This window comes from Synchiropus splendidus, chromosome 13 (assembly GCF_027744825.2).
Source record: "Synchiropus splendidus isolate RoL2022-P1 chromosome 13, RoL_Sspl_1.0, whole genome shotgun sequence".
In the NCBI taxonomy this organism is placed as follows: domain Eukaryota; kingdom Metazoa; phylum Chordata; class Actinopteri; order Syngnathiformes; family Callionymidae; genus Synchiropus; species Synchiropus splendidus.
This window is the reverse complement of record NC_071346.1, coordinates 6,823,329-6,846,500: the sequence shown is the minus strand read 5'-3', so window position 1 is coordinate 6,846,500 and position 23,172 is coordinate 6,823,329. Positions and strand designations below refer to the sequence as shown.

Below are 23,172 nucleotides of genomic sequence, written 5' to 3'. Positions count from 1 at the left end.
GTGACTCGCAGCAAGCATCTTGGGTGACATGAATCTATTGATTCGGTTGGTAGTTGAAAGATCGAGTGTATGTTTATTGCTTCATCTGTAGAGTGACACACCAGGCAAACATGCCCTCAAACTAAAGGTCAAAGCAGGACCGTCTTGTCTCTTGTAATGTTAGACATAGTTTTACAAATGCACAGGTCACCACTTCATGCACTGATATTTAGATGTTTTTACAGTACAGTAAATTGAGTTTCACATTTATATTCTTGCAGCAAACAGCATTCTAATAAATATAACTTTATTTTTTACAGATTATAATACAATATAATACAAACAGAAACATACATAACACACTATTATATACATATACGTCATAAAGATTGGTCAGGCTGGTGATCCGGCTTTTATGAGAACTGGTGTCGGGCACCTCCTGATGGCTGATCGTTGTATATCTTCCTGCGGTGCTCGGCTTTAGCCAGATCCGCTGAGAGTGTCCGCGCCATTCGGTCGGTCGTCCTCTTCATGCTGCGAGCCACCTCAATCGCCTGGTCTAGAGTTCGGTTCATGGCCTCCTCCTGCACAGGCAGTTACAGCTCATCGATCAGTAATGTGTGGAAATGAGTTTTGGATGACCACTTGCACCTTGCTGTCCCGCCTCCGGCCAGTCTTTGCAGCAGGTGATGGCGTCCGCAGGAAGTAGACATCGCTGGGCAGCAGTGCAGAGTCCGACTGGGTGGAGCGTTTCATGTGGTGCCGCACGGACTGTACGGGCGGCTCACTATATTTATAGCTGTATTACATGAAAACAAATAACTTATTGTTATTGGAATGTGATTAGACCTTTTCCTTCTCTATCTGTTCACTCTAACTTGAGGTTTGATTCCTCAATCTAGTGTAAAAACAGAGCTTTACCTTGCTGGGAGACTACTGGAGGAGCCGTAGTTAACCTGGAGTAGGGGCCTCTGTGGTGAGGGAGAAGATACTAGGGACCATGGATCATCAAGATTGAAGTCCTTTGTGTCTCTGTCTGTCAACAGGAAGTGACACGTTACAGTGAAAAGAAGTGCACATGTACTGTAGTATAATGTGCCGAGGCTCACTCTGGGTCCTCAGCCTGACTCTACTGCTTCTCTCTCCTTTCAACCGTAACCGTGTCACTGCAGAAGCGTTTTCCGTCTGGATCCCATCTAAGAAAGAGGTGTGAAATAATTGAGTGAGACCGAAGTTTGTTTGTTTTTTTCTCAAAATAGATGTCTTACCTTTGCTACTCTGCAGAGTCCTCTGAAGTACATGCTGGAATTCTGAGATGATGCTGCCTCTATCGCCCCTTGCTGGTGAAGCATCAAACTGCAGCTCTGACTCTGATCCGCCTGTGTCGTCGTCGATATCTGTCACACAAGTTTAAAAAGCCTGAAGGCTTAACAACTTTACATTCAGTATTCAATTCAACATATAGTTTGAGTCATTTTTCCAAAGTGTAGGTCTCAAACTAACAGCCAGAGATGATAGTAATTGAAACTGGATGACAAATAAATACTAACTTTTATTGTAATTTAATTTAAGTCAAGTTCAGGGTGGGAAAATTGATTTTTTTATGAATAAATGAAGCTTTTCACACATCACTCTAATCTATTTTATCACCTTCTACAACCTTGACAGTCTGAAACGCTATCTTCATACCACTTTACTGACTTCATGTTTGGAGCAGGCTCTATGATGTATTGTTATTACATTTCTATTCATTCTTATGAATTATTTCACTTTAAAAAACGGTGAGATAAACTTCTCAAATGTTCATACTACTTCTCCTTCCCTACCCTCTCAACTTTAATATTCCCGGCGATGCTTCGAGCCGTCTACCTTTGCTCCTGCTGGGGTCCATATCTGTCGAGATCCAGTCGTCTACCCTCACGTTCACTCTGCTCCTGTGCTTCCCCAAGCTGGAGCCATTCATAATCATCATGTTACTTGTGGCATTTCAGGGTTATGTTTATAACTTTCAAGCCATCTAACCTGGATGGTCTCTGGTGGTTCCTGGTCCTGGTTCGGGACCTGCGCTCCTGCCTGTATTTAGACGTGAGGTAATCCATCTTTTGGGCCAGTTGAGGCAGCTGGACCAGGCCTTCCTTCAGCTCCTGCTTCAGCCTGGAAACCTCCAGCTGCAGAGCCACTATAGCCTCACTGAAGACACACACAAGGTCCATTCATCTGCAGCTCTCTGGTTTGTTGAGTGGAGCAGATGCTGACCGACCTGTTGCAGGAGCACAACTGTCTCTCTCTCTGTGCTGCCTCCATATTAGCTTCACACAAGTGTTGGCTGATGTCAGGTCCTGCAGGTGAAAAACAGTCATCAAGCTTTCCACATTCTGGCTGCGGAACACAGCAGGAGGCCACAGTCACCCCGCTGCCGGACTGAAGCTTCTGTCTTGGTGGATTGAACCCACAGCTCCACTGCAGCAGGAGTCTGGGATTGAAGTGGACCGGACTGACAGGCCGGGTGGATGGTGGTCCAAAGGTTTGAACAGGACTCACTGTCCGAGCCGCTCAGACTGTCGCTCTGCCCCCTGCTGGAGGAAACCTTTATTATTGATGTCGAGTCTTTCCCCGTCACTGTTATGCAACAGCTGTTACCTTTCACTGATGGGACTTGACTGAAAGGTCCCAGACTGAGTCAAGTATGAACTTCCAAACCCGCTGTCAGTCTCGTAGCTCACAATAACCTGGAACAAGATGGCGGCAAAAACATCACCACTGCATTTGAATAAATGCTGTAGCTTGAAGAGGAAGGAACTGACCTGTGATGTGGAGGGTGTGAGAGGTGGAGCTGGGTGTTTGCAGGTGGAATGATTTTGAGAGTGATGCGACTCACTCTTTTCACCAGAGCTCAGGTCACGTCCCTGTTCGCTGCAATGGAAACAGCAACTCAGTCAGCTTTTCCACAAAATAAACAACACTCTCTATAATGTCCCACACTCGCCACAACACTCACCTTTGGGCTGCTGTTTGCTCTCTTGACAACTTGGCCCCAGTCAGATATGCTATTATATCACTGCTAACAATCCCCTCAGAATAGATGGAGCTCCTATCTTCCTCGTCGTTCCCCTCTTCATCCTCCCCAGCTGAGGTCTGTGGCCCGAACACAGAGACCCGAGTGCGAGACCTGAAGGCACAGAGCGAGCGCTGTTTTTCCGATGCATGCCGGAACCTAACACCGACAGTGTCCGTAACAGTATCTGCTCTAAGATAGGTCAAGAACGTGTCCATTATATTGAGCACACACAAGCTCAACTCGAGGTGTGAATAGCTGAACACACCACAGCAGGGTGTTGGGTGGTGTTCAGGAAATGCATCCAGGTGTATCAGATCAAATAGGTTATCACTCAAATGATCAGTCTTTGAAGTAAGAAATACACCCTGTTGGTACCTTAAAGTGTCTACGCTATTATTCATGTCCTCTGGTTTGATTGTGAGCTCATTCACAAGTTTAATCCCAGCACTTCTCCGTCCACTTCTTGCCTCCGTTGAAGCCTTATCGCCCTCTTTCTCCTTCGCACAGGTGTGAGTGGTGGCAGCTTCCGTGAGCGCCTGAAACTGAGGCACGATCTACAGTAAGTGTAAGCATAGTCAAACACATATCCTGAAAACAAACCAACATAGTTTCTTGTTTTCAGGACCCTTGCGATGTTATTGGCTTGTGATGCATGTGCTAACCTCATGCTGGGTGTGTGCCGCTGTGTTTCCAAGCCTGGGCTCCAAACACTGGCCACAGTCCTGCTCACACAGATGTTTGTCGACCATCTCCTTAATGTCATCCAGCAGCATTCCTGCTCGGAATATGTCTCCCTCCAACAACCTACAACACACACACAGGTGAGTGCACATGTATAACACTATTAGTTCTGGAGTGGAGCCACTGACCTTTCAGGGTCAAAGATGCCGGTGTTTCTATTGAGTCCCATGTAATTCTGCATCTCCAGAGCCCTGTGCTCCTCTTTTTTACTCATATATTTCCTCTCCAGCTGGTCCTGAGCCTCCTTCATGTTTCTCAGCATCTGTGAAGATTAGACACTGACATGAGTTCTTTTTGACACCGTTTCGTCAACACAAAGAGACCCACCATTTGCTGTTCTTCCAAGCTGAACGCCTTGATGCTTACGCTCTGTTTAAACTCTTCAACCTGAATGGGGAAAAAGGTTTGACTTCTTCTCCGGGCGGAGGTTTTCAGCATGTACTCACTGTTAGCATGAAGTGGCCGATGATGACCATCAGCTCTGCTGTCATTTCTTCTCCAGCTGATGCTCCCTGACCTTCAGGCTGACCTTCAGCAGGGAGGTTCATCAGGCCTCCTAAAATAATAAGAAATATTGTGCGACTGGACTACTACATGCTCACAGTCACCAGGCAGACGTTCCAAAAACACAGCTCAGCCATGTTTAAACATCCCGGCAAACTTTGTATTGTGTTGTGTTTTTGTACTTCACGCTTGGATGACATAAAATCCAGTAGGAAAATCTTGAAGTAACTGGATCGCTTCCTATTGTCAGGTGATCCTGACTCACCGGGGTAACTTGAAGAAGAGAATCCATGCGTTTGCATGTCGTAATATCAGATGTGAGGTTGAAGTCTTACCAGAAATTTGAGGAGGAAAGGTCCCAAGATGGCGTCGTCCCACCGAGCGACCTTGACCTTGACCTACAACCAGGTCAGTGTTTGAGGTTGTCTGCGCAGAAACGTTCATTAAAATAAAAAATATTTTGTGATCTGAAGTGTTTATTTTCATCAAAGTGCTGGGAGTTACATGTGCTTGTTGTGTCCTCAGCTCATCTGAAACCGCCTCTGCATATTTGGTCAGTAGATCATCGTAATCTGCCTGGAGAGGAACCAAATATAAGTTACACTTGTAGCCCCTCCTTATTAATGTGAACTTTTAACTCCATGATTCCACCTGCAGACGATGTGCCGGAACCGTCGGCTTCTCCGGATCCCTGAAGATGTGTGGCTTCTCTGACGGCTGGACCGAATCTTCCAGCACCCGGCTGATCAAGTCCAGCATCCCCGGGGACGACTGGGCTCTGTGCATGGTGCTGGAGGCTGGCGGACCAGGCTTGGCTGGACCACTGGCAGCTTTAGGAATTTTGACCTTGGGAGCAACTTTGGAAAAGTCCGGACGCGGGTAGTGGACTTGACCTTGGCCATACTTGATGTCGCTGAACGATCTGGTACGTGTGAGGGATACTTTTGGAGGCCCCTCATCCGATGCATCCGGTTTGGTGGCATCCAACGCTTCCTCCTGCTCCCTTGCTGTGAAGTGCTTCTCCTCCATTGCAGTCAGTGAACGGTCATCGTCTGTCGCTTCCCTGTGCTGGTTCAAGTCTTGACCGCTCATCGGTGTCCTCTCAGCCTGCTTGCTGTTGAGGGTCACAGCCCTGCTGGTGAGTACATCAGTAGCACTGTCAAGCAGGGAGACTTCTGGAAGAGTCTCTGCTTCGATCAGCCTGCCAGCTAGTTGCAGCTGCTCGTGGGAAAAATGTCTTAGCAACACCTGGTTAATGTCCAGCAGCTGTTCACCTTCATCTTTTTGTGATAACATGGGTGAGACTCCTGGTTTGACTTCACTGTCTTTCTCTATTGTAGCGAAATCCACTCCATCTGGACTGGCTTGGACAGTCCCATCGGAGCTGCTGTTGCCTTCTGGACTACTTGTCTGATGGAAATAGAAGCTGCTCAGATGACCATCATACGGTAGCTCCTCTTGCTCCTCATCACTCGTATTTTGTCCCGGGTCCTCGCGTTGCTCGGTCACAGGCACCTGAATGGTGTCGGCTCTCTGGGCTGACACAGGTAGGAAGCTACCAGTGCCGCGGCTCTGCCCCACCACGTCGCTCTGGCTCTGGTCCACACTGGAGTCTGAGGACGTGTCCTCCAAATCTGACAGCTCAGCACTCACTGTCAACAAACAAAACAAATATATTCTCAGTCCAAACGATACAATGACATGACAAATCACAATAGAGCCACTGTCTTTTACTACTCACTGTCAAGGTTGATGCTGGGCTCCGACTCCGACTGAGAGATGCGCAAATCTACAGCACGGTCGAGGTCACTGAGATGGAGACTTTCGTCATCGCTCAGGTCAAAGACGATCCTCTGCTGAAAGTGCTTCTGCCACAACACCACGGTCTTGCACTCCCCGCGATGATCCTCGTCCGACTCTTCTGCATGTCCGTCCATGGACGTCGCCACGGTGTGTTGTTTAGGTCTCACCTGGAGACAATTACGCATCACTTAGCAACATTCATGGGGGAACAATGAAGTCTTAGTGTTACGGCTGAGGAGACGTGGTGAGATTGAATTTCAAAGCATCCGTTAAACATTAATAAACGTATGCAGAAAATATATCTGTCAATATTGCATGGTAGAATATTTTAAAAGAAGAAGTGACAGTAAAATAAGTCAGTCACGCACAATAATGTCAACACAACTGACGACTTGAACATTTCAAACAGGCACAAATGGAACTTACTGTTCATGTAGTTGCGGCCACCTTGTTGGCACCATCTTCGATCCTTCGTTCCTCCTCTCCCTCTGACGTGACATCTGCCGGAGCGGCGGGTTTGGTCTCCCTGACATCAATAATGCATCCGTGATGGTCACGCTGACCGTCTGCCCAAAGGCTCCTCGTCCAGGCGGAGTCTGGTTGCTAGGTCACGAAAGTAAAGCATCTACCGGAAATAAGAACAGCTGAGCCGGAAATGCTGCGTGCGGCGTTCGTTCCAGCCCATGCGACTCTTACTAGCCTTTAATGGCTTCGGTGTCTATAAAAGCAATGATTCCTGAACAGAAAATCTACCTTGTATGGACCGTATGCTTGCTTTGTGAATATGAACCGCTTTAAACGGCTTTTACACCGTAAATGTCCGCGCTGACAGCTCCACTATCCACACACGTCACCGCCTCCTCTATTCAAATGTATTCATCCAATGGCCGCGGTCGGGGGCGTGGCCAGCTTTGAATGTCGCCCTTTGATTGGCTAAGACGGAAAAAACAGACTTGCACTACGGAGCTTCTTTTAGTTCTTAGCAAAGTGTGATCAAATTTGGACAAAAAAATAAAGAAACAATGGCGCGATGGAGTCGACATTTCGTGGCTATTCTGTAGCCTGAAGCGGCGGACTTTGGAAACGGGTTTTATGTTAATGTGAACCGGGAAAGAGAAGACAATTGACCATTGTTCGAACTGGATCGTCTAACGTAAGTGTCGCAGCTAAGAGGCTAACAACGTACTGGTCAGCTCCTGGTGGCCGTGCACTTTACTCGCCCGCCGGGTGTTGTCCTCTGAAATGTCTGAGTGAGACACAACATGGCAACAAGTGACTTGTGTGGGAAGGACGTAAAGTCGAAACGGTTTTCAGGATCGATGGTTTGAAAACTTCACGTGAATGGGCTTCATATACACTATATAGTAATAACAGTATCCCAACCGATAATAGTCTGTCATTTCAAACGGTGTTGGTCTTCCTTTTTATTTTGCTTATACATCGCGATAAAGATGAGCAAATATATCGGAAAAAATATTGTACTTTTCCTTGCACTTTTTCTTGTATTAATTTAAAGTTATTCTTTAATAGGTGTCTCTGTACTTAGCAACCCATGTCCAAGTCAATAAACTTTCAGACAGTTGCGAATTTATTTACCAGTCCAACAAAAATCTATATACACAATAGTAATGTTATCGTATTGTGATATTAACGTCGCTCGCCTTTGAAATAACCGTAACCGTAAAATGGGTTCATGCCAGTTGCTTTGATCAGTTGTCATCTGAAAAAAACGTTATTTTTACCTTCCATTATAACGTGAAAAATGCTACCTTGCTGGAAGTTTTCTTTAAATAATGTCTTTAAATAATGATACAATCAATTATTATATATAATTTAGCTGCATTTTAATGTTTGCAGAATGTCAATATTGATATAATATAGCATTTTTTTCCTGAATATTATGAATTAAATCAGCATGCCTTGCTGTACTTCTTAGAATTTGGTCATAAATGATTCATCTATAGTTAGATAAATGAAGCAAAAATATCTCCATCTAAATGCCCAAATAGCAGCTGCTTCCTCTTCACTGGAGCGTACTCAGTTCTGTCTAAATCAGAGGTGGGCAATTAAATTTCCCAAGGGGCCGGGTTATATATTGTGACTGTTGAGAAGGGCCGTCAAACACAAAGAGAGGAGGACAAGAGAAAATTGAAAATAAAAATCATGTGTGATTATGAATTTACACTGTAAAAATGAATAGAAACTGTTGGTTTGTTGTGTTTTATTTAATTTAAACCACATTCCATTTAAAGATTGTCAATGTGGCTCATACACTTCAAAATTTACTTTCGATTCTGATGTATTTTAAGGGACAAGAAATACTCCTAAAATAGCCAACGGAAAAGATTTAGAAAAATAATTAAACAAGAAAGTTATGTTTCAGTTACTTCATAATAAACAAAAAACAATCCATAAGACAAAATGTCAGAGACAACAACAATGTCTGTTTTATAGTTTTGCTCTGACTCCAGGAGGGCCACATAAATACAGTCAAAGGGCCGCATTTGGCCCCCGGGCCGCACTTTGCCCAGGTCTGGTCTAAAGGCTCGGTCATTTATTAATATCATTTTTTTGTTTGCAGACTCAGCAGATTCCCAGTTCCAGTGCAGAAAAAGTACAGGTCAGTTTGCATGTTTTCCTGCACTTGGATGCTTTCGCTGGCTCGTGGTGTCCGTGGGTTTCCTTTGCTGTACTTAGCTGTAATGAGTCATGTTGTCTGACAGTGAGCTGTGAACACAAGGGCTGTAGATGTGTTTTGAAGATGAGATCACTTCCTGTTTGTGAGTTAAATAAAGGTTGATGACCACTCCTCAGGCTTTCTATAGAAGAGGGCTGTGCTCGCAGTCACACCACACACACACTGGAGCTTTGTAAGTGTGGGGGAAACGCCCTTTTCAGTGGTGGAAAAAAGCCTTCACATGCTGGTGCACTGTTTGAGTTTTGGGGGACAGGTTGCTTGGCGTGACCTCGGCTCTCCGCTTTTTCCACTGGTGTGGTTTATCTCCTCTTATCAGCTCCTTCCCTCCTGCACCCGGAGACACATACAGTGTTCTCAGGCGCCCGTGTTTGGAGAGTGGAATCTGCAGTAGCTTTCTCTCGCCTGCTGCTCCTCTAACACTGAGCAAGGGTGGCTTTCCTGGCCTCTCCCACCTCTTGCCTGACCGGCTTGTGCACACTGCTGTTTGGCTGGTGTTGCCATGGCGCCGAGAGAGGCTTCCACACACAGCATCTTGTATTCTCTTCACAGAGACGACTGAGAGGCCGGTGACGTAAAGCGCAGCATGTAGCCGAGCGGCTCTGCTCTCACAGCCATGTGGTCACCTGCTCCGTCAGCAGAGGCTGCGACCCACTTTAACCACTGACTCGGTGGCAGCCCACTTCTTCCGCTCCACGCTCTTGTTTCTCAAACGCAAGGATTTTGTCTGGAACCAAATTGGGGTTTTCCCTCATACTATGCTCTTCAATGGACGCCAGCAGCTCAGGGGTTAGCACGCCAGCCGAGGAGTCCTCGCTTCATGTGCGCTACAGGTAGGATTCAGCCCGACTTGGGAGTGACTTGCGGGAGCTTCTAGTCAGGGAAGACTCGGGTGCGAGCGCTTTGAGTGGCAGATTCTTTTAAATGAGAAAAATAGAGTGTTGAACAAATGAAAGTGTGGTCATTCATGCACTAGTGACGCCACCGAGCAGCAGGTGTCCATCAATATTTAACACCACCCTGAATTATTCAGGCGCTTTTCTCATTGGATTGGTTCCAGTTCCCTTTGTTTCAACTTCGTTCACATGTTTATTTACACAAAGTTGACAAAGCTAGTTAATCTGTCAGGGGCGCTCTCCTCCAGCCTAATCCCAGGTTAGGGGAGCAAGTTTGACACTAAGGTAAGCAGATTAGGTGGTAAAATGCTGAGTGGACTGTTCCCTCCTTAGCTTGAATTTGAGGTTAATGCGGCGGTCGCAGACGCGTCCCGGGAGCCTTCGGTGTGTGGCACCTCTGACGTCAGACCATGAGCGGCGTCACCGCCGACTGGCTGCTTTGGGGTTTCTCCTTGTTTTGAAATATTTGACCGGGAAGCGTGGTGGGCTTGGAGGTGACTCTCCATGAATCAGAGGAGGAAAAAGAGGCTGCCGCCTGGAAGCGCAAAGCTCAGTCCATGCCGCTCGCCTGGTTCATGTGCCGCTGCTGTTGTAGGACCAGAGACACCAGCAGGTTGGTGGGTTTGGCTGGAGCTGGAGGGGTTTGAGTTGCTAAAGTAGTTTGACTTTGTATGGCAGTATTTTGTGTTTAGGCCATTGATGAGCCGGCATTTTACAAGTTATAACCAAGTCGCTCACGTGGGGCGGCCCTGAACTCAACACCAACACATGGATACTGGGTGACTTTCCAGTGTCACCAGACTAAGTTGAAAAAGATGGCCCTTATCTTATGTTTTCAGTGGCGTTGGTTTGTCTGTTTGCCTTCAAAATAACTTAAAAAGTTGTGGATTTTCAGGTATGATGTGAAACTTGACACTACAAATGATTCCATTTTGGGAGTGATCTGGACCACCATCTGGATCCATGAGTTTTCTAAAGGATTCCTAGTCATTGAGAGATGTTTGAAAATGACTTCCTGCTTGTGCTTTGTACATTTGTCCAGCTGTACACAATTGTTTTGCTTAGAAATCCTTTCACTTCTAACCCGTGAAAAAGGTGTGTCAGTTTTTCTCCTTTCACTGGAAGGAAGTGCCATGATAAACAGGCTGAATGGACTTTGTGTGACTCTGATATTGTCCAAACATGTCGGTTTCCTGAAAAGGACAAACGTGCCACTCTGGTTTTTGATTTTCTCAGTCAAGCCAGTGTGTGCTGCTGCTGCTGCTGCTGCTTTGATGTGGAAGGGTCTGAGCCATCAACAGTTTCATCTGAACTCAATATTTGGATCTCATTTCCTTGACTTGTTGAGCTTTTCTGCAAGATAAGGTGCGTTGAGGGACCATGCAGTAACTTATAATAAAGTTGTGTTTAATAATAGAACCCATAAAACATTTCCAAGAATCGTCAGCACGAACAGCCAGAACAAAGAGCAGAGTGCTGGAGCTTCACGGGAGGATGTGACTCTGACTCCTACCATAACAAACAATCCCCAGTCGCCCCCATTGTTCTGTGGAGGTGGAAGGAAGTGGCACGACAGCGTTCCCTGCTGAAGCCTTTCACTGGGCGAGAAGGAGCCGCTTCAGTCTGGGACTTGTGTCTGCAGGATGGAGGTGTCCTGCCTGGAGCTGGCCCTGGAAGGCGAGCGCCTCTGCAAGGTGGGCGACTACAGCGCCGGGGTCTCCTTTTTTGAAGCCGCCATCCAAGTGGGCACGGAGGACCTGCAGGTGCTCAGCGCCATCTACAGCCAGCTGGGGAACGCCTACTTCCACCTGCACGACTACGCCAAGGCGCTGGACTTCCACCGGCACGACCTCACCCTGACCAGGTTGGGAGGCGCTCTGTGAGCCGTGCGTCTGACTCCTCGGCTCACTGCTGGAGCTTTGGTCTTTCAGGACCATCGGGGACCTGCTGGGCGAGGCCAAAGCCAGCGGGAACCTGGGGAACACTCTCAAGGTTCTGGGCAGGTTCGAGGAGGCGGTCGTTTGTTGTCAAAGACACCTGGACATCGCCCGGGACGTTGGGGACAAGGTGAGGGTTTCAAAACAGAGCGTCCATGTGACTCACTTAGCTTGTTTTGAGAAAAAGACGCTGCAATTTGTACAAAATAACTTTTTATACAAAAAAAGTATCTGAGTGTTTACAGCTTTGTTCTTCTTCTTTCATATATTTATGCAAGACAAGTGTACAGTTGTATCAGCTGTGCATCTGTGATCGTTTTCTAAATTGTCACACATTTAAACTCACAGCTGATACAACTGTACACTATATATATATATATATATATATATATACACTTTAGAAGCTCAAGGAGGAAACCCGAGTTCATATCTAAGGTGTTAAAAATGGCTTTCCAATGCGGCTGTCCTCGCAGGTGGGCCAGGCGCGAGCGCTCTATAACTTCGGGAACGTGTACCACGCCAAGGGCAAAAGCATCAGCTGGAGCGGCGCGGAGCCCGGGGAGTTTCCCGAGGAGGTGATGGCGGCTCTCCGCCGGGCGGCCGAGTTCTACGAGTGAGTGAGCGCGTGGGGAAGCGCACGTTCCCCCCATCGTGTTGTTAAACCCCGAGCCACTTTTCTCAGGGCGAACCTGACCATCGTGAAGGATCTGGGGGACCGAGCCGCTCAGGGTCGGACCTATGGTAATCTGGGGAACACGCACTACCTGCTGGGGAACTTCCGCCAAGCCGTGGCGTCTCACGAGCAGGTGAGGCCTCCGACGGTGACACCTCAGACTCAGTCTTGTTAAACAGCTCCGTCTGTTCCTCTCCTCAGCGTCTGCTCATCGCGAAGGAGTTTGGCGACCGGGCAGCGGAGCGAAGGGCCTACTGCAACCTGGGCAACGCCTTCATCTTCCTGGGGGAGTTTGAAGTTGCAGCCGAACACTACAAGTAGGTGGGGAACTGTGAGGCGGCAGCTGCAGGTCCACCAACACGTGGCTGTGTGACAGGAGGACGCTGCATCTGGCCCGGCAGCTGAAGGACCGGGCGGTGGAGGCGCAGGCCTGCTACAGCCTGGGCAACACCTACACCCTCCTGCAGGACTACGAGAGAGCCATCGACTACCATCTCAAGCACCTCATCATCGCCCAGGACCTCAACGACCGGTAGGAGACTCCCGTCCCGGCAGGCTATCACCGAAACATGTCACGTGTGTCGCCCCTCCCCCTGCAGAATTGGCGAGGGCCGCGCCTGCTGGAGCCTGGGCAACGCCCACACGGCGCTGGGGAACCACGACCAGGCCATGCACTTCGCTGAGAAGCACCTGGAGATCTGCAGAGAGGCACGCCGCTTTCCTTCACCCCCATAAGTCTTTGACCTGCCTCATGGTTGGTTTGTGTCCAGACTGGAGACCGGAGCGGCGAGCTCACTGCCCGCATGAACGTGTCCGACCTGCAGACGGTTCTGGGTCTGAGCTACAGCACCAATAACTCCACGCTGTCCGAGAACAGCATGGACAACAAGCTGGCAGGTAGAGCTGCCGCTCGCACGTCACCCTCCGACTTGGACTGAAGCTTCTTCCTGTTGTCGCTCCAGGCGCCAGGTCGAGGCTGAGCAGGCGACACAGCATGGAGAACCTGGAGCTGATGAAGCTGACGCCAGACAAGATGAACGTAAGACAAGAGGACACCCTCCCACCCACGTTGTTGCTGACGCCGTCTTCCATCCGTGTTTGTGTCGAAGGGTCAGAAGTGGAGCAGCGACATCCTGACCAAGCAGAACAAACCCTCCATGGTCAAGAGCTCGTCCAAGCTCTTCTTCGTCAGCCGTCTGAGAGGCAAGAAGCACAAGTCCAGCAGTAAAGTCCTGCAGGACACCAGCAACACGCCGTCAGCACAGGCGCCGCAGAAGGTAGGACCGCCTCCTTCAGGCTCCGCCGCCGTCTCTGACCTCCGTGGTGGTTCCGTCGAACAGCGCCACAGCCCGGACGCTCTCGGGGACGAGGGCTTCTTTGACCTGCTGAGCCGCTTCCAGAGCAACCGCATGGACGACCAGCGCTGCTCCGTCCAGGACAAAGGCAGCAAGCTGTCGCTGAACAGCGGCCCGCCGTCGCCCCCTACAGTCATCAGGAAATGTGAGCTCCAAGCCAACCTCAGTCTTGCTCTCACCTCAACTCCAAGCAACAGAATGGTGTTTAACTCTTGTGCAGCCGTGTCCGAGTCAGCCGACGTGTCGGGCGCCCACAGCCGGCGCCTGGAGGCGTCGTCGGCAGTGGGCGGGAGTCTCCCGGGCCTCAGGCTCAACCAGAACAGCAGCCAGGCCGTGCTCAGCCACCTGATGGCCAACGCTGACGGCGGCGAGCCGGACGACAACTTCTTTGACATGCTGGTCAAATGCCAGGTGGGTCCAGCCTCCCAGAGCTCTCTGATCCAAACTCACCTCCGTGACCTCCTCCTCCTCAGGGGTCCCGCCTGGACGACCAGCGCTGCGCACCCCCGCCCCCTCAAGCCCGCGGACCCACAGTACCGGATGAGGACTTCTTCAGTCTCATCATGCGCTCACAGGCCAAGCGGATGGACGAGCAGCGAGTCACACTGCCGTCGCACAACGCCGCCCGACCCGGGTCCAGCTGAGCCCACCTCGGTGAATCACGTCCAACAGAAGCACTGTGGCGCCTCGCTATTTCAATACGCTTGCACAGGAACACTGTGGTATCAGGGATGAATTTCACTTTCCTGTCCTGAATCTTTGTGTATTTTTAAATACACACGTCTTTTTATATGTGTTTCTGTCAGTATCACCTTCTAACATCTTCTCTTTACAGTGTGTTTAAACTGTCCTTGTTATAACAAAAAAAAACTTTTGTACTGAGAAGTCTCAGGCGAGGAATAAAGCCTCCTGTTGTTTGTCACCCGTGATGAAGTCAGTTCCGATCAAAAACTAGTAAAAGGCATTTTATTGAACGTACCGGCAGTCAGACATCAGCATAAATACCACATTTAAACTAGCATTAAAAAAAACACTAAATACTGTACACACATGGTCAGAACTGAATAAATACATCTGTTAGTTTGGCTGTATTTGTCGCGTCTATACACACGTGAGCATTAAAAACATCTCAGAAAGCAAATCCGGAGACAAAGTGCATGTCAATAACATTATGCCCAAATACTTTTAAAATCATCACCACCTCTTCTTGTGCCTTTAAATGCGGGAGGAAATCCGCCCCCTGGTGGTGGGACTCCACTCGCCACTAAATGCAACGGCTTCCCTTTGTCAACAATACATCAGTGCAGCGGAGAAACGACTTCGCTCCGTAAAAAACAAAAACAAAAACAAGCTCATGGGCAGCAACACAGCAGCCACAGTGACTAGATAACACGCCCCTCAGAGTCACAGCTCACTGTACACGGTAGCAGCGCTGGCTCTCACATGATATGCATGAACTCATGATGACTCACTTTGACAAGGTGTGGTCGTAACGAAAGGCACCGTCATGAAAAAAAAGCAACGTCCTTGTGCGGATCATGTGACACTAAAGAAGGAGGGCGATGGAGAGACAGGTGGAGTGTGTGGGAGGAGAGAAGATTTTTGGTTTCCTACAGTCAGGGAGCGAGGGACTGGAGGGGAATGTGAGGTGGGGTCACCAACGTTGACTTTAAAACTGAGTGTGTGTGTGTGTGTGTTGCCGTTACGGGTTGTGTGTCCAGAGTGTGACGGTGCGGTCGGCAGAGGACGACAGGAAGGACAGGTCTTCCGTGTGCCACCGACACTGGATCACCTTGTCTCCGTGTTCACCCACCACTGTCTGGGGCAGCGGCTTGGTGAGGTCGCCTGCAGGTCAGCGGGAGGAGGTTCAGGCAAAGCCACAGAGGGAAGGGGTCAGAGGTCAGCGCCTACCTTGCAGGTTGCTGACCATCACCTTGGTGTCGTAGGAGCCGGTGAGCAGGTAGCGAGCTCCGGGGGAGAACCTGACGGAGCGGACGTCGCTGGCGTGAGGCCGGTACACCTGCACGATCCTGCCGCCTCTGATGTCGTAGAGCATGCAGGCGCTGTCCTCCTGTCCCGTGGCTAACAGGCGTCCGCTGGGGTCCACGGCGACTGAGGCCACGGGACTTCCTGTTCCGGGGAGGGGGGTCATTGTTGAGGGTGAAGATGTGTGTGTGTGTGTGTGAGGCCGCTGCGATCCGTCTGTACCTGAGCCGTGGAAGGCCGTCCCCACCACCCGCACGCAGCTGGGCACTCGCAGGTCCCAGAAGCGCACCGTCTTGTCTTGGGAGCCCGAGGCGATCATCCAGCCGCCCCAGGTGTAGAGCGACAGGATGTGGCCGGTGTGTCCGCTGAGCGCGTGCAGACCCTGCCCCCGCTGGCAGTCGGTGGTGTAGATGTTGCAGTCCCCGGCGCCGGCGCTGATCAGGATGGCCCCTCCGCTCTCCGGCCCCTCCATGAAGGCCAGGTCTCTGATGGTGCCGTCGTGCATGCTGAACTCCAGGTCCGGACCTGCGGGAGCAGGGGTCACACCGGGCCCGTCTGGTCCTGCTCGCCGGCGCTTCACTCACCGGTGGCATTGCACGTGTCGGCACTGAAGGGCAGGACCTTGACGTATTTGTCGTTGGAGCCGGTGGCCAGCAGCTGCCCGCAGTGGCTCCAGGCCACGCAGTAGATGGAGCCTTTGTGGTGTTTGTTCCTCTTGAAGCGCACGACCGGCTGCTTCACCGGACTGGAGCTGCTGCGCAGGCAAGACAGGCTTCAGGGATCAAGTTCCTCACAGCAGAACCTCTTGACTGGGCTACCTGGGGTCCAGGGTGTCAGGGTAGGCGCAGACACGCAGGGTTTTGGAGTTGGAGCCCACAGCGTAGAGTGCGCCAGAGGGGTGGAAGGCCACGGCGCGGATGGCCTGCGTGTCCTCCAGAGTGTGCACTGGGACAAACAGACTCTTGGATTTCTCCACCTGTGGACGCACACTGGATCACTGAGCCGCTAAACCTCACGCCTCGCGGTGCGTTCAGGGTCACCTCAACACAGGCCTCTCACCTCTTTGCTGCGGGACAAGGAGCCTGGAGAGTCTCCCGGCTTCTGCTTCTGCCCACTGTCACACAAACAAGCGTTATTTCCTGACCCCGCCCCTCGGCCCAGGTCCAGCTAACACGGGCGCAGTACCTCAGGGCGACCACAGGGGACTCGTTCAGGGACGGGACCGCCCGGCCTCCAGCGGGGGTTTTCTGAGGCGTACTGCTGAGGACCCCTGCCCGACCTCTGCCCTGATCCGGGGTCACCGAGGGGGGGTTGTTGTTGTCCTCCGAGGCAGGTGGGTTCCCGTTACACTGCTGTGCCAGAGACTTCACCTCCTCGCCTAAACTCTCCATGCCCACGTTCAGCTCCTCCAGTTTTTGGATGGACCTGAGGGAGGACACCGGCCAGAGGATCAGTTGTTATTTCAAAACATTAATAGATGTAGGGAGAGACACGCCTGAGCCGCACAGTGTAACATGCACTGGAGCGGGGTCCCAGCTCAGCTCTCAGCAGTAAAGGCAGCTCCGGGGGTCGCACCTGTTGAGGAACTTCTCGGTGAGACTGTGCTGCATGTCGCTGGGCGGCGGCTCCTGCTGCACACCTCCCTCCAGCAGCATCTGCTGGTACATCTGGGTCTGCTGCTGCTTCTGCTCCAGGTGCTGCTGCACGCGCAGGCGCTGGCGGTAAAACTCCTCGTACTTCTCCGTCGCGTCCCGCAGCTGAAAACAGTGGAGACGTGTTAATGCAGCCGGCCTTTGGGGAGGGTCACATCCTACTGATGCCGAGGCTGGGCGAGTCTTTGGCACTCAGCCAGCTCTGGAGAACAATGGAGATAAATCAGGAACACGAGGGGCAGAAGTGTGACTCCAGAACGTGACCCCATCTCTGACCTCATTATGCATTCAACCACATCAAAACACTGGGCTCAGAACACACACACACCTGTTTTTCTATCCCTGTGGAGACATTTTGAGGTTTCATATTCACATAACCCTTTCCCCAGCCCCTCACCTTTAACCTAACCATCCAAAACACATGGCTCACCTGAACCAGGACTCTGAACCAAACTTGAACCCAATTATAATGACCCGGTTATTGTGTAGTTTTGATCCTCAACCATAACCTTAATGTCATATGGTCCTCACAAGGATAGTGTTTTGTCAAGAATTGGTCCCACTAACTACAATAAACAAGCCCACACACAGGTTCATTGCACCATTTTAGTGGGGACCTCCCATTACCATAACCCTTTCCCCAGCCTCTCACCCTAAATCTAAACCTCCAAAACAAATAAAATGACCCAGTTATTTTAAAGTCTTCATCTAATCCTCAAATGGAGGCTTGGTCCTGTGGGGACCGGCAAAAGGTCCCAATGAAGGCATAGGGTCCCCACAAGGATAGTGTTATGTCAAGAAATGGTCCTGACAAGGCAGGATTAAACAAGTCCACACACAGTCTGAGCTGTGACTAGGCTCTCTGACATGTGTGATGTCATCTATACGTGACCACTTGCACATAAACAATCTCAGGCAGGCAGTTACTCCACAGCCAACTCCACAAACCAAGCCGACCAGCTCCCCCCAGATATTCTCCCACCACCGCATCAGATGTAACGCTCGTGCTGTTACAGGAAATAGAGCAGTGTGAACGTGTGACAGAGATGAGTCTCTAAAAAGCCATCGTCACCACAGCTTGTGAAGAAAGCATCTCCCCGACTCCTCCAGAGCAAATAAAGGAGACTTGTCGAGAGATTTACAGCTCAGGTCAACATGCAGCGCAGTGTGTGTAAAACTGGACAATGATTTAACATCCCTCTGAGCATCATCCATCAGACTCAAGTGATCTTCCTCAGGTGTAAATAAAGCCGCCCTGGAGAGAGAAACACCCACTGTGGAATGTAAACACAAGCAGCTGCCGAGCTCAGACAGGTCGAGTCAGTTCAGTGAAAAAAGGTCAGGTGAAGTTGGGGCTTTACCTCGTTCCTGTCAGCAGCATCTGCAGCAGGTGCGTCCTCCCCCGGAGCCGAAGCCGGGCGCGCGCTCTGTGCGCCGCCTGAGCCCATCATCTTGTCGACAGGCGTGTCTGTCCTGGACGTTTCGGGCGACTCCTCGAAGATGCTGTGGCAGTCTGAGCTCTCCATCATCAGGCTCCTGCTCAGGCTCTGCCCTCCAGGGTAGTGGAAGTTGGCAAAGGAGTGGGACATGGGAGAGACCCCCTTCCCGGGAGCGTTCTCACCACCGGATCTCTTCTCCTGGCCCGAGAGCCCGTAAGAGAGACCGTCCAGGGCTGGATTCAGCGAGCGCGACATGTAGGTGTCTGCAGACTGAGGGCGCCGCAGGGGGGAGGACGGGTAGGGGGACAGTTTGCTGATGAGCGGCGTGAGGAGGTCGGCGTAGCCCGTCTTGGCCGGTTTGACCAGCCGGTCCACGTGAATGTTGAGCTGCTTCTGCTCGAAGGCGCAGGAGAAGACGCTGTGGGAGAGGTTCTGCATCCAGGACAGCAGGGACAGGTCCAGATCATCGCAGCCGTTCCCACAGAGCATGTCCACGCCCAGCAGCACCTCACCCTCGGTGATCTCCTCACCCGTCGCTTTGCTCTGAGCACAAGCAAGAATGAATCAGTGATGCATTTGCCAGCGGAGCAGAGGGGCTTCCAGACCTGGCAGAACTCCACGCAGCACTCGTACAGGACGCCCTTCAGCATCAGCTGGAAGAGTCGATCCCTGCTGGCTTTGAATCCTGCTTCACTCAGCTTCCTGTCTGCGGGGATGAACTCGGCCACCATGGTGCACGCCTCCTCGAAACACTGCACCCGGGCTGTGCTCGGGTTCCAGTCCTGCAGCACAGACATGCAAGAATTCAGCTAACAAGTTCAATAAGGGGTTGACGGGAGACGTGCCTTGAACTCAGCGTGGTTGGTGAGGCGAGGCAGAGTCAGCAGCAGACACAGTTTGCTGTAGTCGTCCTTGCTCGGGCAGAACTCCTCCAGGGCATGAAGACACTTGACTGCTTCCTGCATGGTGAACTCCAGCTGTAAACAGATGCAAAACTATCATTTTCCCTGCCAGGAGGATCAGCAGAGACGACAGACTGGCAACAGAATCCCACTTTAAAAACAGCTCAGGTCTGTGAGTACTGTTTTCACTAGTGATGTGTTCGCTGTGTCGACCCTTCGGTGCGTGTACCGGGTCATCTGGCAGCGAGTATATGAACAGCACACGGAGGAATGCTCCAATGACAGAGCTGAAGACGGTAGAAGCCTCAAACTGGTTGTACCACGCGACCGGTTCAGAAAGTGGATTGAGCAGTTCAATTTCAGATTTAAGCGGCACAAAACGCAATGGAGGTTCCCCGTTTTGTCAGGCTTTGTGAGCATTTGGGAACGTTTTGTGAGCAGCTCTGTATCGATTATCGATCACTTATTTTATGATCGAGAAAGAAAGTTTTCCCCAGTTTGGGAACATGTCGATCTTATCTCTACCAACAAGGTAAGTACAATGTATTACAGATATAGTGGGGGGAATTCTGTCAAAGAAAGGAAACAGGCTCAGTCCAAAAACAGTTGAAAAAAAAACTATTTTTGAATAAAAATAATTGAAATTGAATGTTGCTGTGTGCGTGTTTACATCTTATCCATGTCTTCTCAAACACCATTATAGCATTTACCCCCATCTGTGTCTTATATTGTTGATCCAACATGACAATCCTACTGAAAGCTTAGGGCAACAAAAGTTAAATTTCTTATATTAAATCTTATATTTAATGTCCACTTGGTGGTGACAGAGCGCATATGAACCTTCAAGTACAATACTTCAAGAAGCTTCATCTTACCATCACTAGTTTTCACTGCTCTGACCATCATGACACTACTCACACATCCGAGCGCTTTGACCTGGAAGCTCAGCTGCGACCACAGATATGTCACTCGTACCTAACTAAAAACCACGGACAACCAGTTCCCATCATTGGTCATAAACAAGCAGTTTGGATTGCCTGCTCAGATGAGCCATAACCAGCAGCTTTATTAGACTGCATTATTTAGAGAGGTGTGGTAGAGTCTTACGTGTTGCGGTTCATCCTCAGCTGACATGGCGTTGTTCACGCACAGCGCTTCTAGGAACTTCTGCTTCAGGACAATGTAGCGGAACCTGACAAAGGCAAGTGCGATGAGCCACACAGTCTGAGGCTGAGGCTGAGGAGGACGCACCGTCATCTGGTGTTTACCTTTTTCTGTCAAACTTGTCCATGCACTCCAGAGGTTGGATAAACTGCAAGACTTCATCCCACTGACCGTCCAGCACCAGCTGCCTAAAACCCACCACCATCAAGTCACGGTGAGGCTCGCACTCGTGTCGGACAGTTATCGGACTCGGTACCTGAGGAAAAGCATGTCGTCGGAGTAGAGTCCGTTGATCACGCCGCTCTCCTTCTCCAGCGCCAGCATGCTGATGTGCAGCTTCCTGGAGTTGAGGAAGTCCAGGATCACCTTGATGATCTCCACCTCCTTCACATTGATGGTTTCCTCCGCTGTCATGTTGGCGACGGCCTGTCAAGACCAGAGGAATATCTTCACGACAAGTCGACTTCACAATGTCTGAAAGTAGTGTTGTAAATAGTCAACACTCATATAGTGTTAAGTGCTGTTTTGAAACACTGCATTTAAAATGTAGTTTGTACTCCCAATGGTCCTGGAGCTCAGCAGTTGGTGACTAGCCCTCAACTAAAGACTAACATACATAATAATTAATAGATGAGAAATGCTTTTATCGCCATCATATGTGAGTCAGCCGTTGATCTGCAGATCTCAGTCGGTGGACTAGCTGAGTGATGGAAACTTGAATGAGATAGAGCTGATAATGCACACGTCTTATTTACACCATGAGTGGTAGGAACTTCAAAACACTGAAAATCAAAACGCCCCAAATGCAGCCTTCATCTTTAGTCACCTGCTGCCATGTGTCCATGTAGTTCAGTGGCGGATTATCACAGTAGACATTGTTGATTTTCAAAATCACTGCCTCTTCTAATCCCTCATGCAAACACCCTGAAGTCACATCACTGTTACCACTCCTGTCACACATATTACTCATGCACTGGAGTCAAGCCCACACCAAAACACAAGCCCTTGATGCTACAGTGCTTGTATAATGCAGGTATTACAGCAGCGCCTACAGGACGCAGATTTCAAAGTTAAAGACACTGTAATATACAGTGGTACCTTGGTTTTCGAACGTCCCGGAATTCCAACAAATCGGAGTTTGAATGAAAATTTAGAGATTTTTTTGCTTCACATTTCAAACGACAATCCAGAACTCGAACGCCCCCAAAAAAGCCAGAAAAACCGCACATTCAGAGCTGGACACGCACCGGGCACCTCTTCACTTCTGGAGAGACCTCACTCACTCGGCAACCCCTCATTTTGAATATGTTGCTTATTGAAGTATGTCTTCCATGAGTTTACCATAATCATTTTTTTTATTATTCTGAAAGTGCAGTTCTCTATAATCCATACAAGTTATTAATAAGCAACACATTAAATAGGTGTTAAACTGCTGTAAACAGCAGCACGGTTTAAAAACTATGAAACACCTCTCGTCGTCTTTAAGGCGGGTTAAATCCATAGAATATTTATGGCAACTTCACAGAAAATACTTGAGGAGGTAGCGGGGCTGTTGTTTTCATTGTGACAACAGACTCCCCCTGATGCAAGTTACTGTCGCCCGGAGTGACACCGCTGCTGAACTAGCCTGAAGGACGTCCCTTTCTCCGACATAAAACACAGTCACGACTTGTTCCGGGCGTGGAACGTGGGTGAAAGCTGAGCAAAAAAACATCGTAAATAGCCATGGAAGGGGTTCGGTGTTGACAAATAAGAGAGCAGCAGCAGCTGCTGTTAGCATGTCGACTTAGCCACCGAGGGCTATAAGCGGCTTACACCGCTGTTACAGCTTCACTTAGATCGGATTATGGCAAAACCAACTAATATTCTAGTTAGCCTGGTTTTAAATCCGGCTAATTTAGCAGCATGCTGCGGAGACCGGCTCGCCAGGCCGAGAGAAAGTGGGGTATCATCCGCTAGTTAGCAGGGCGGAGGAGGGGGCGACACTTGCTACGACACTCGCCGAGCCTCTATTAAAGTCACCTGTTTGTCCGTGTAGAGCAGGAGAAAACGCGGCTCCCGGGGTCGCTCGAGGGAACCAGGCGCTGTCACGACGGCGCAGCTCGGCGTTGACTGTCACCCCGCTCCTCTGGTCTGGCTCTTTCTGCGCTGCTCCGCTGCGGTGTGTTGCCGCCGCCCTGCCTGCCGCTGCTGCTGCTGCCGCTGCCGCCTGCGGGGGCGCCGCCTCCACCCCGCGACACACGCACCAGCCTCAGCAACCGCGCTGGGACGAACAGAAACGCTCCATAAGTGACTCTCATTTTGTGAGGTTCACACTATAACGTCCATTTTATTATTGAATCACTCCAATTTTCCACCCAGAATAATCGTTCGCCTCAATTCCCCGCA

At 50.1% G+C, this 23,172-nt stretch overlaps 3 protein-coding genes across 18 annotated transcripts in view; 1 reads left to right on the top strand and 2 right to left on the bottom strand.

Annotated features, from left to right (window-relative positions):
• LOC128769200 (G-protein-signaling modulator 2-like) overlaps positions 1-15,052 on the top strand; it is a 43,035-nt gene extending 27,983 nt beyond the window's left edge. For 3 of the 11 annotated variants that reach the window (XM_053882636.1, XM_053882638.1, XM_053882640.1), the window contains 21 exons: positions 3,545-3,596; positions 3,660-3,858; positions 4,533-4,690; positions 4,808-4,835; positions 4,940-5,207; positions 5,317-5,420; positions 5,623-5,730; positions 8,667-8,705; positions 11,319-11,540; positions 11,608-11,743; positions 12,087-12,226; positions 12,296-12,419; positions 12,488-12,603; positions 12,663-12,818; positions 12,886-12,994; positions 13,057-13,183; positions 13,249-13,325; positions 13,396-13,563; positions 13,627-13,786; positions 13,862-14,052; positions 14,115-15,048. In XM_053882636.1, coding sequence (XP_053738611.1) covers positions 5,696-5,730; positions 8,667-8,705; positions 11,319-11,540; positions 11,608-11,743; positions 12,087-12,226; positions 12,296-12,419; positions 12,488-12,603; positions 12,663-12,818; positions 12,886-12,994; positions 13,057-13,183; positions 13,249-13,325; positions 13,396-13,563; positions 13,627-13,786; positions 13,862-14,052; positions 14,115-14,285 — 1,971 coding nt within the window. In that variant the 5' untranslated portion in view covers positions 3,545-3,596; positions 3,660-3,858; positions 4,533-4,690; ... (2 more) ...; positions 5,317-5,420; positions 5,623-5,695 and the 3' untranslated portion in view covers positions 14,286-15,048. Of the gene's footprint in view, positions 1-3,544; positions 3,603-3,659; positions 3,859-4,509; positions 4,691-4,807; positions 4,836-4,939; positions 5,421-5,622; positions 5,731-6,836; positions 7,239-8,666; positions 8,706-9,155; positions 9,614-9,993; positions 10,290-11,318; positions 11,541-11,607; positions 11,744-12,086; positions 12,227-12,295; positions 12,420-12,487; positions 12,604-12,662; positions 12,819-12,885; positions 12,995-13,056; positions 13,184-13,248; positions 13,326-13,395; positions 13,787-13,861; positions 14,053-14,114 lie in introns of those variants that run through there. The other 8 variants (XM_053882641.1, XM_053882637.1, XM_053882639.1 and 5 more) reach the window with 8 other exon arrangements.
• On the bottom strand, positions 344-6,927 carry LOC128769197 (uncharacterized). 5 transcript variants are annotated; one of them, XM_053882627.1, is made up of 22 exons: positions 6,512-6,927; positions 6,024-6,252; positions 4,934-5,934; positions 4,787-4,858; positions 4,618-4,708; positions 4,225-4,334; positions 4,106-4,165; positions 3,907-4,040; positions 3,700-3,841; positions 3,413-3,591; positions 2,978-3,148; positions 2,784-2,892; positions 2,620-2,708; positions 2,389-2,555; positions 2,240-2,318; positions 2,002-2,169; positions 1,849-1,928; positions 1,248-1,376; positions 1,089-1,175; positions 901-1,015; positions 631-778; positions 344-563 (listed from the first exon to the last, which is right to left on the bottom strand). In XM_053882627.1, the coding sequence occupies exons 2-22, from the start codon at positions 6,217-6,219 to the stop codon at positions 393-395; spliced, it is 3,498 nt and encodes a 1,165-aa protein (XP_053738602.1). In that variant the 5' UTR covers positions 6,220-6,252; positions 6,512-6,927; the 3' UTR covers positions 344-392. The 5 variants fall into 5 exon arrangements, 4 of the variants coding, with proteins under 4 accessions (XP_053738602.1, XP_053738603.1, XP_053738604.1 ...); XM_053882628.1 differs by having other exon boundaries at positions 2,389-2,552; XM_053882629.1 differs by having other exon boundaries at positions 3,413-3,579.
• wdr47a (WD repeat domain 47a) lies at positions 14,593-22,975 on the bottom strand. 2 transcript variants are annotated; one of them, XM_053882631.1, is made up of 15 exons: positions 22,807-22,975; positions 21,041-21,210; positions 20,889-20,972; positions 20,728-20,812; positions 19,564-19,695; positions 19,324-19,500; positions 18,641-19,261; positions 17,203-17,384; positions 16,813-17,052; positions 16,687-16,741; positions 16,446-16,603; positions 16,212-16,381; positions 15,850-16,152; positions 15,553-15,771; positions 14,593-15,486 (listed from the first exon to the last, which is right to left on the bottom strand). In XM_053882631.1, the coding sequence occupies exons 2-15, from the start codon at positions 21,196-21,198 to the stop codon at positions 15,344-15,346; spliced, it is 2,727 nt and encodes a 908-aa protein (XP_053738606.1). In that variant the 5' UTR covers positions 21,199-21,210; positions 22,807-22,975; the 3' UTR covers positions 14,593-15,343. The 2 variants fall into 2 exon arrangements, with proteins under 2 accessions (XP_053738606.1, XP_053738607.1); XM_053882632.1 differs by having other exon boundaries at positions 16,212-16,378.
• Between the last annotated feature and the right edge of the window lie 197 nt (positions 22,976-23,172).

What these genes read in the sequence shown, in the direction of transcription:
- LOC128769197 (XM_053882627.1), bottom strand. Translation starts at nt 6,219, where the DNA reads ATGGACGGACATGCAGAAGAGTCGGACGAGGATCATCGCGGGGAGTGC. An exon ending in TCGGCCACTTCATGCTAACA is followed by an intron (nt 4,166 to 4,224) that starts GTGAGTACATGC and finishes TTCCCCATTCAG; the next exon opens with GTTGAAGAGTTTAAACAGAG. An exon ending in GGACCCCAGCAGGAGCAAAG is followed by an intron (nt 1,377 to 1,848) that starts GTAGACGGCTCG and finishes CTTGTGTGACAG; the next exon opens with ATATCGACGACGACACAGGC.
- wdr47a (XM_053882631.1), bottom strand. Translation starts at nt 21,198, where the DNA reads ATGACAGCGGAGGAAACCATCAATGTGAAGGAGGTGGAGATCATCAAG. An exon ending in CCTTGTCCCGCAGCAAAGAG is followed by an intron (nt 16,604 to 16,686) that starts GTGAGAGGCCTG and finishes GTGCGTCCACAG; the next exon opens with GTGGAGAAATCCAAGAGTCT. An exon ending in GACGGCCTTCCACGGCTCAG is followed by an intron (nt 15,772 to 15,849) that starts GTACAGACGGAT and finishes TCCCCGGAACAG; the next exon opens with GAAGTCCCGTGGCCTCAGTC.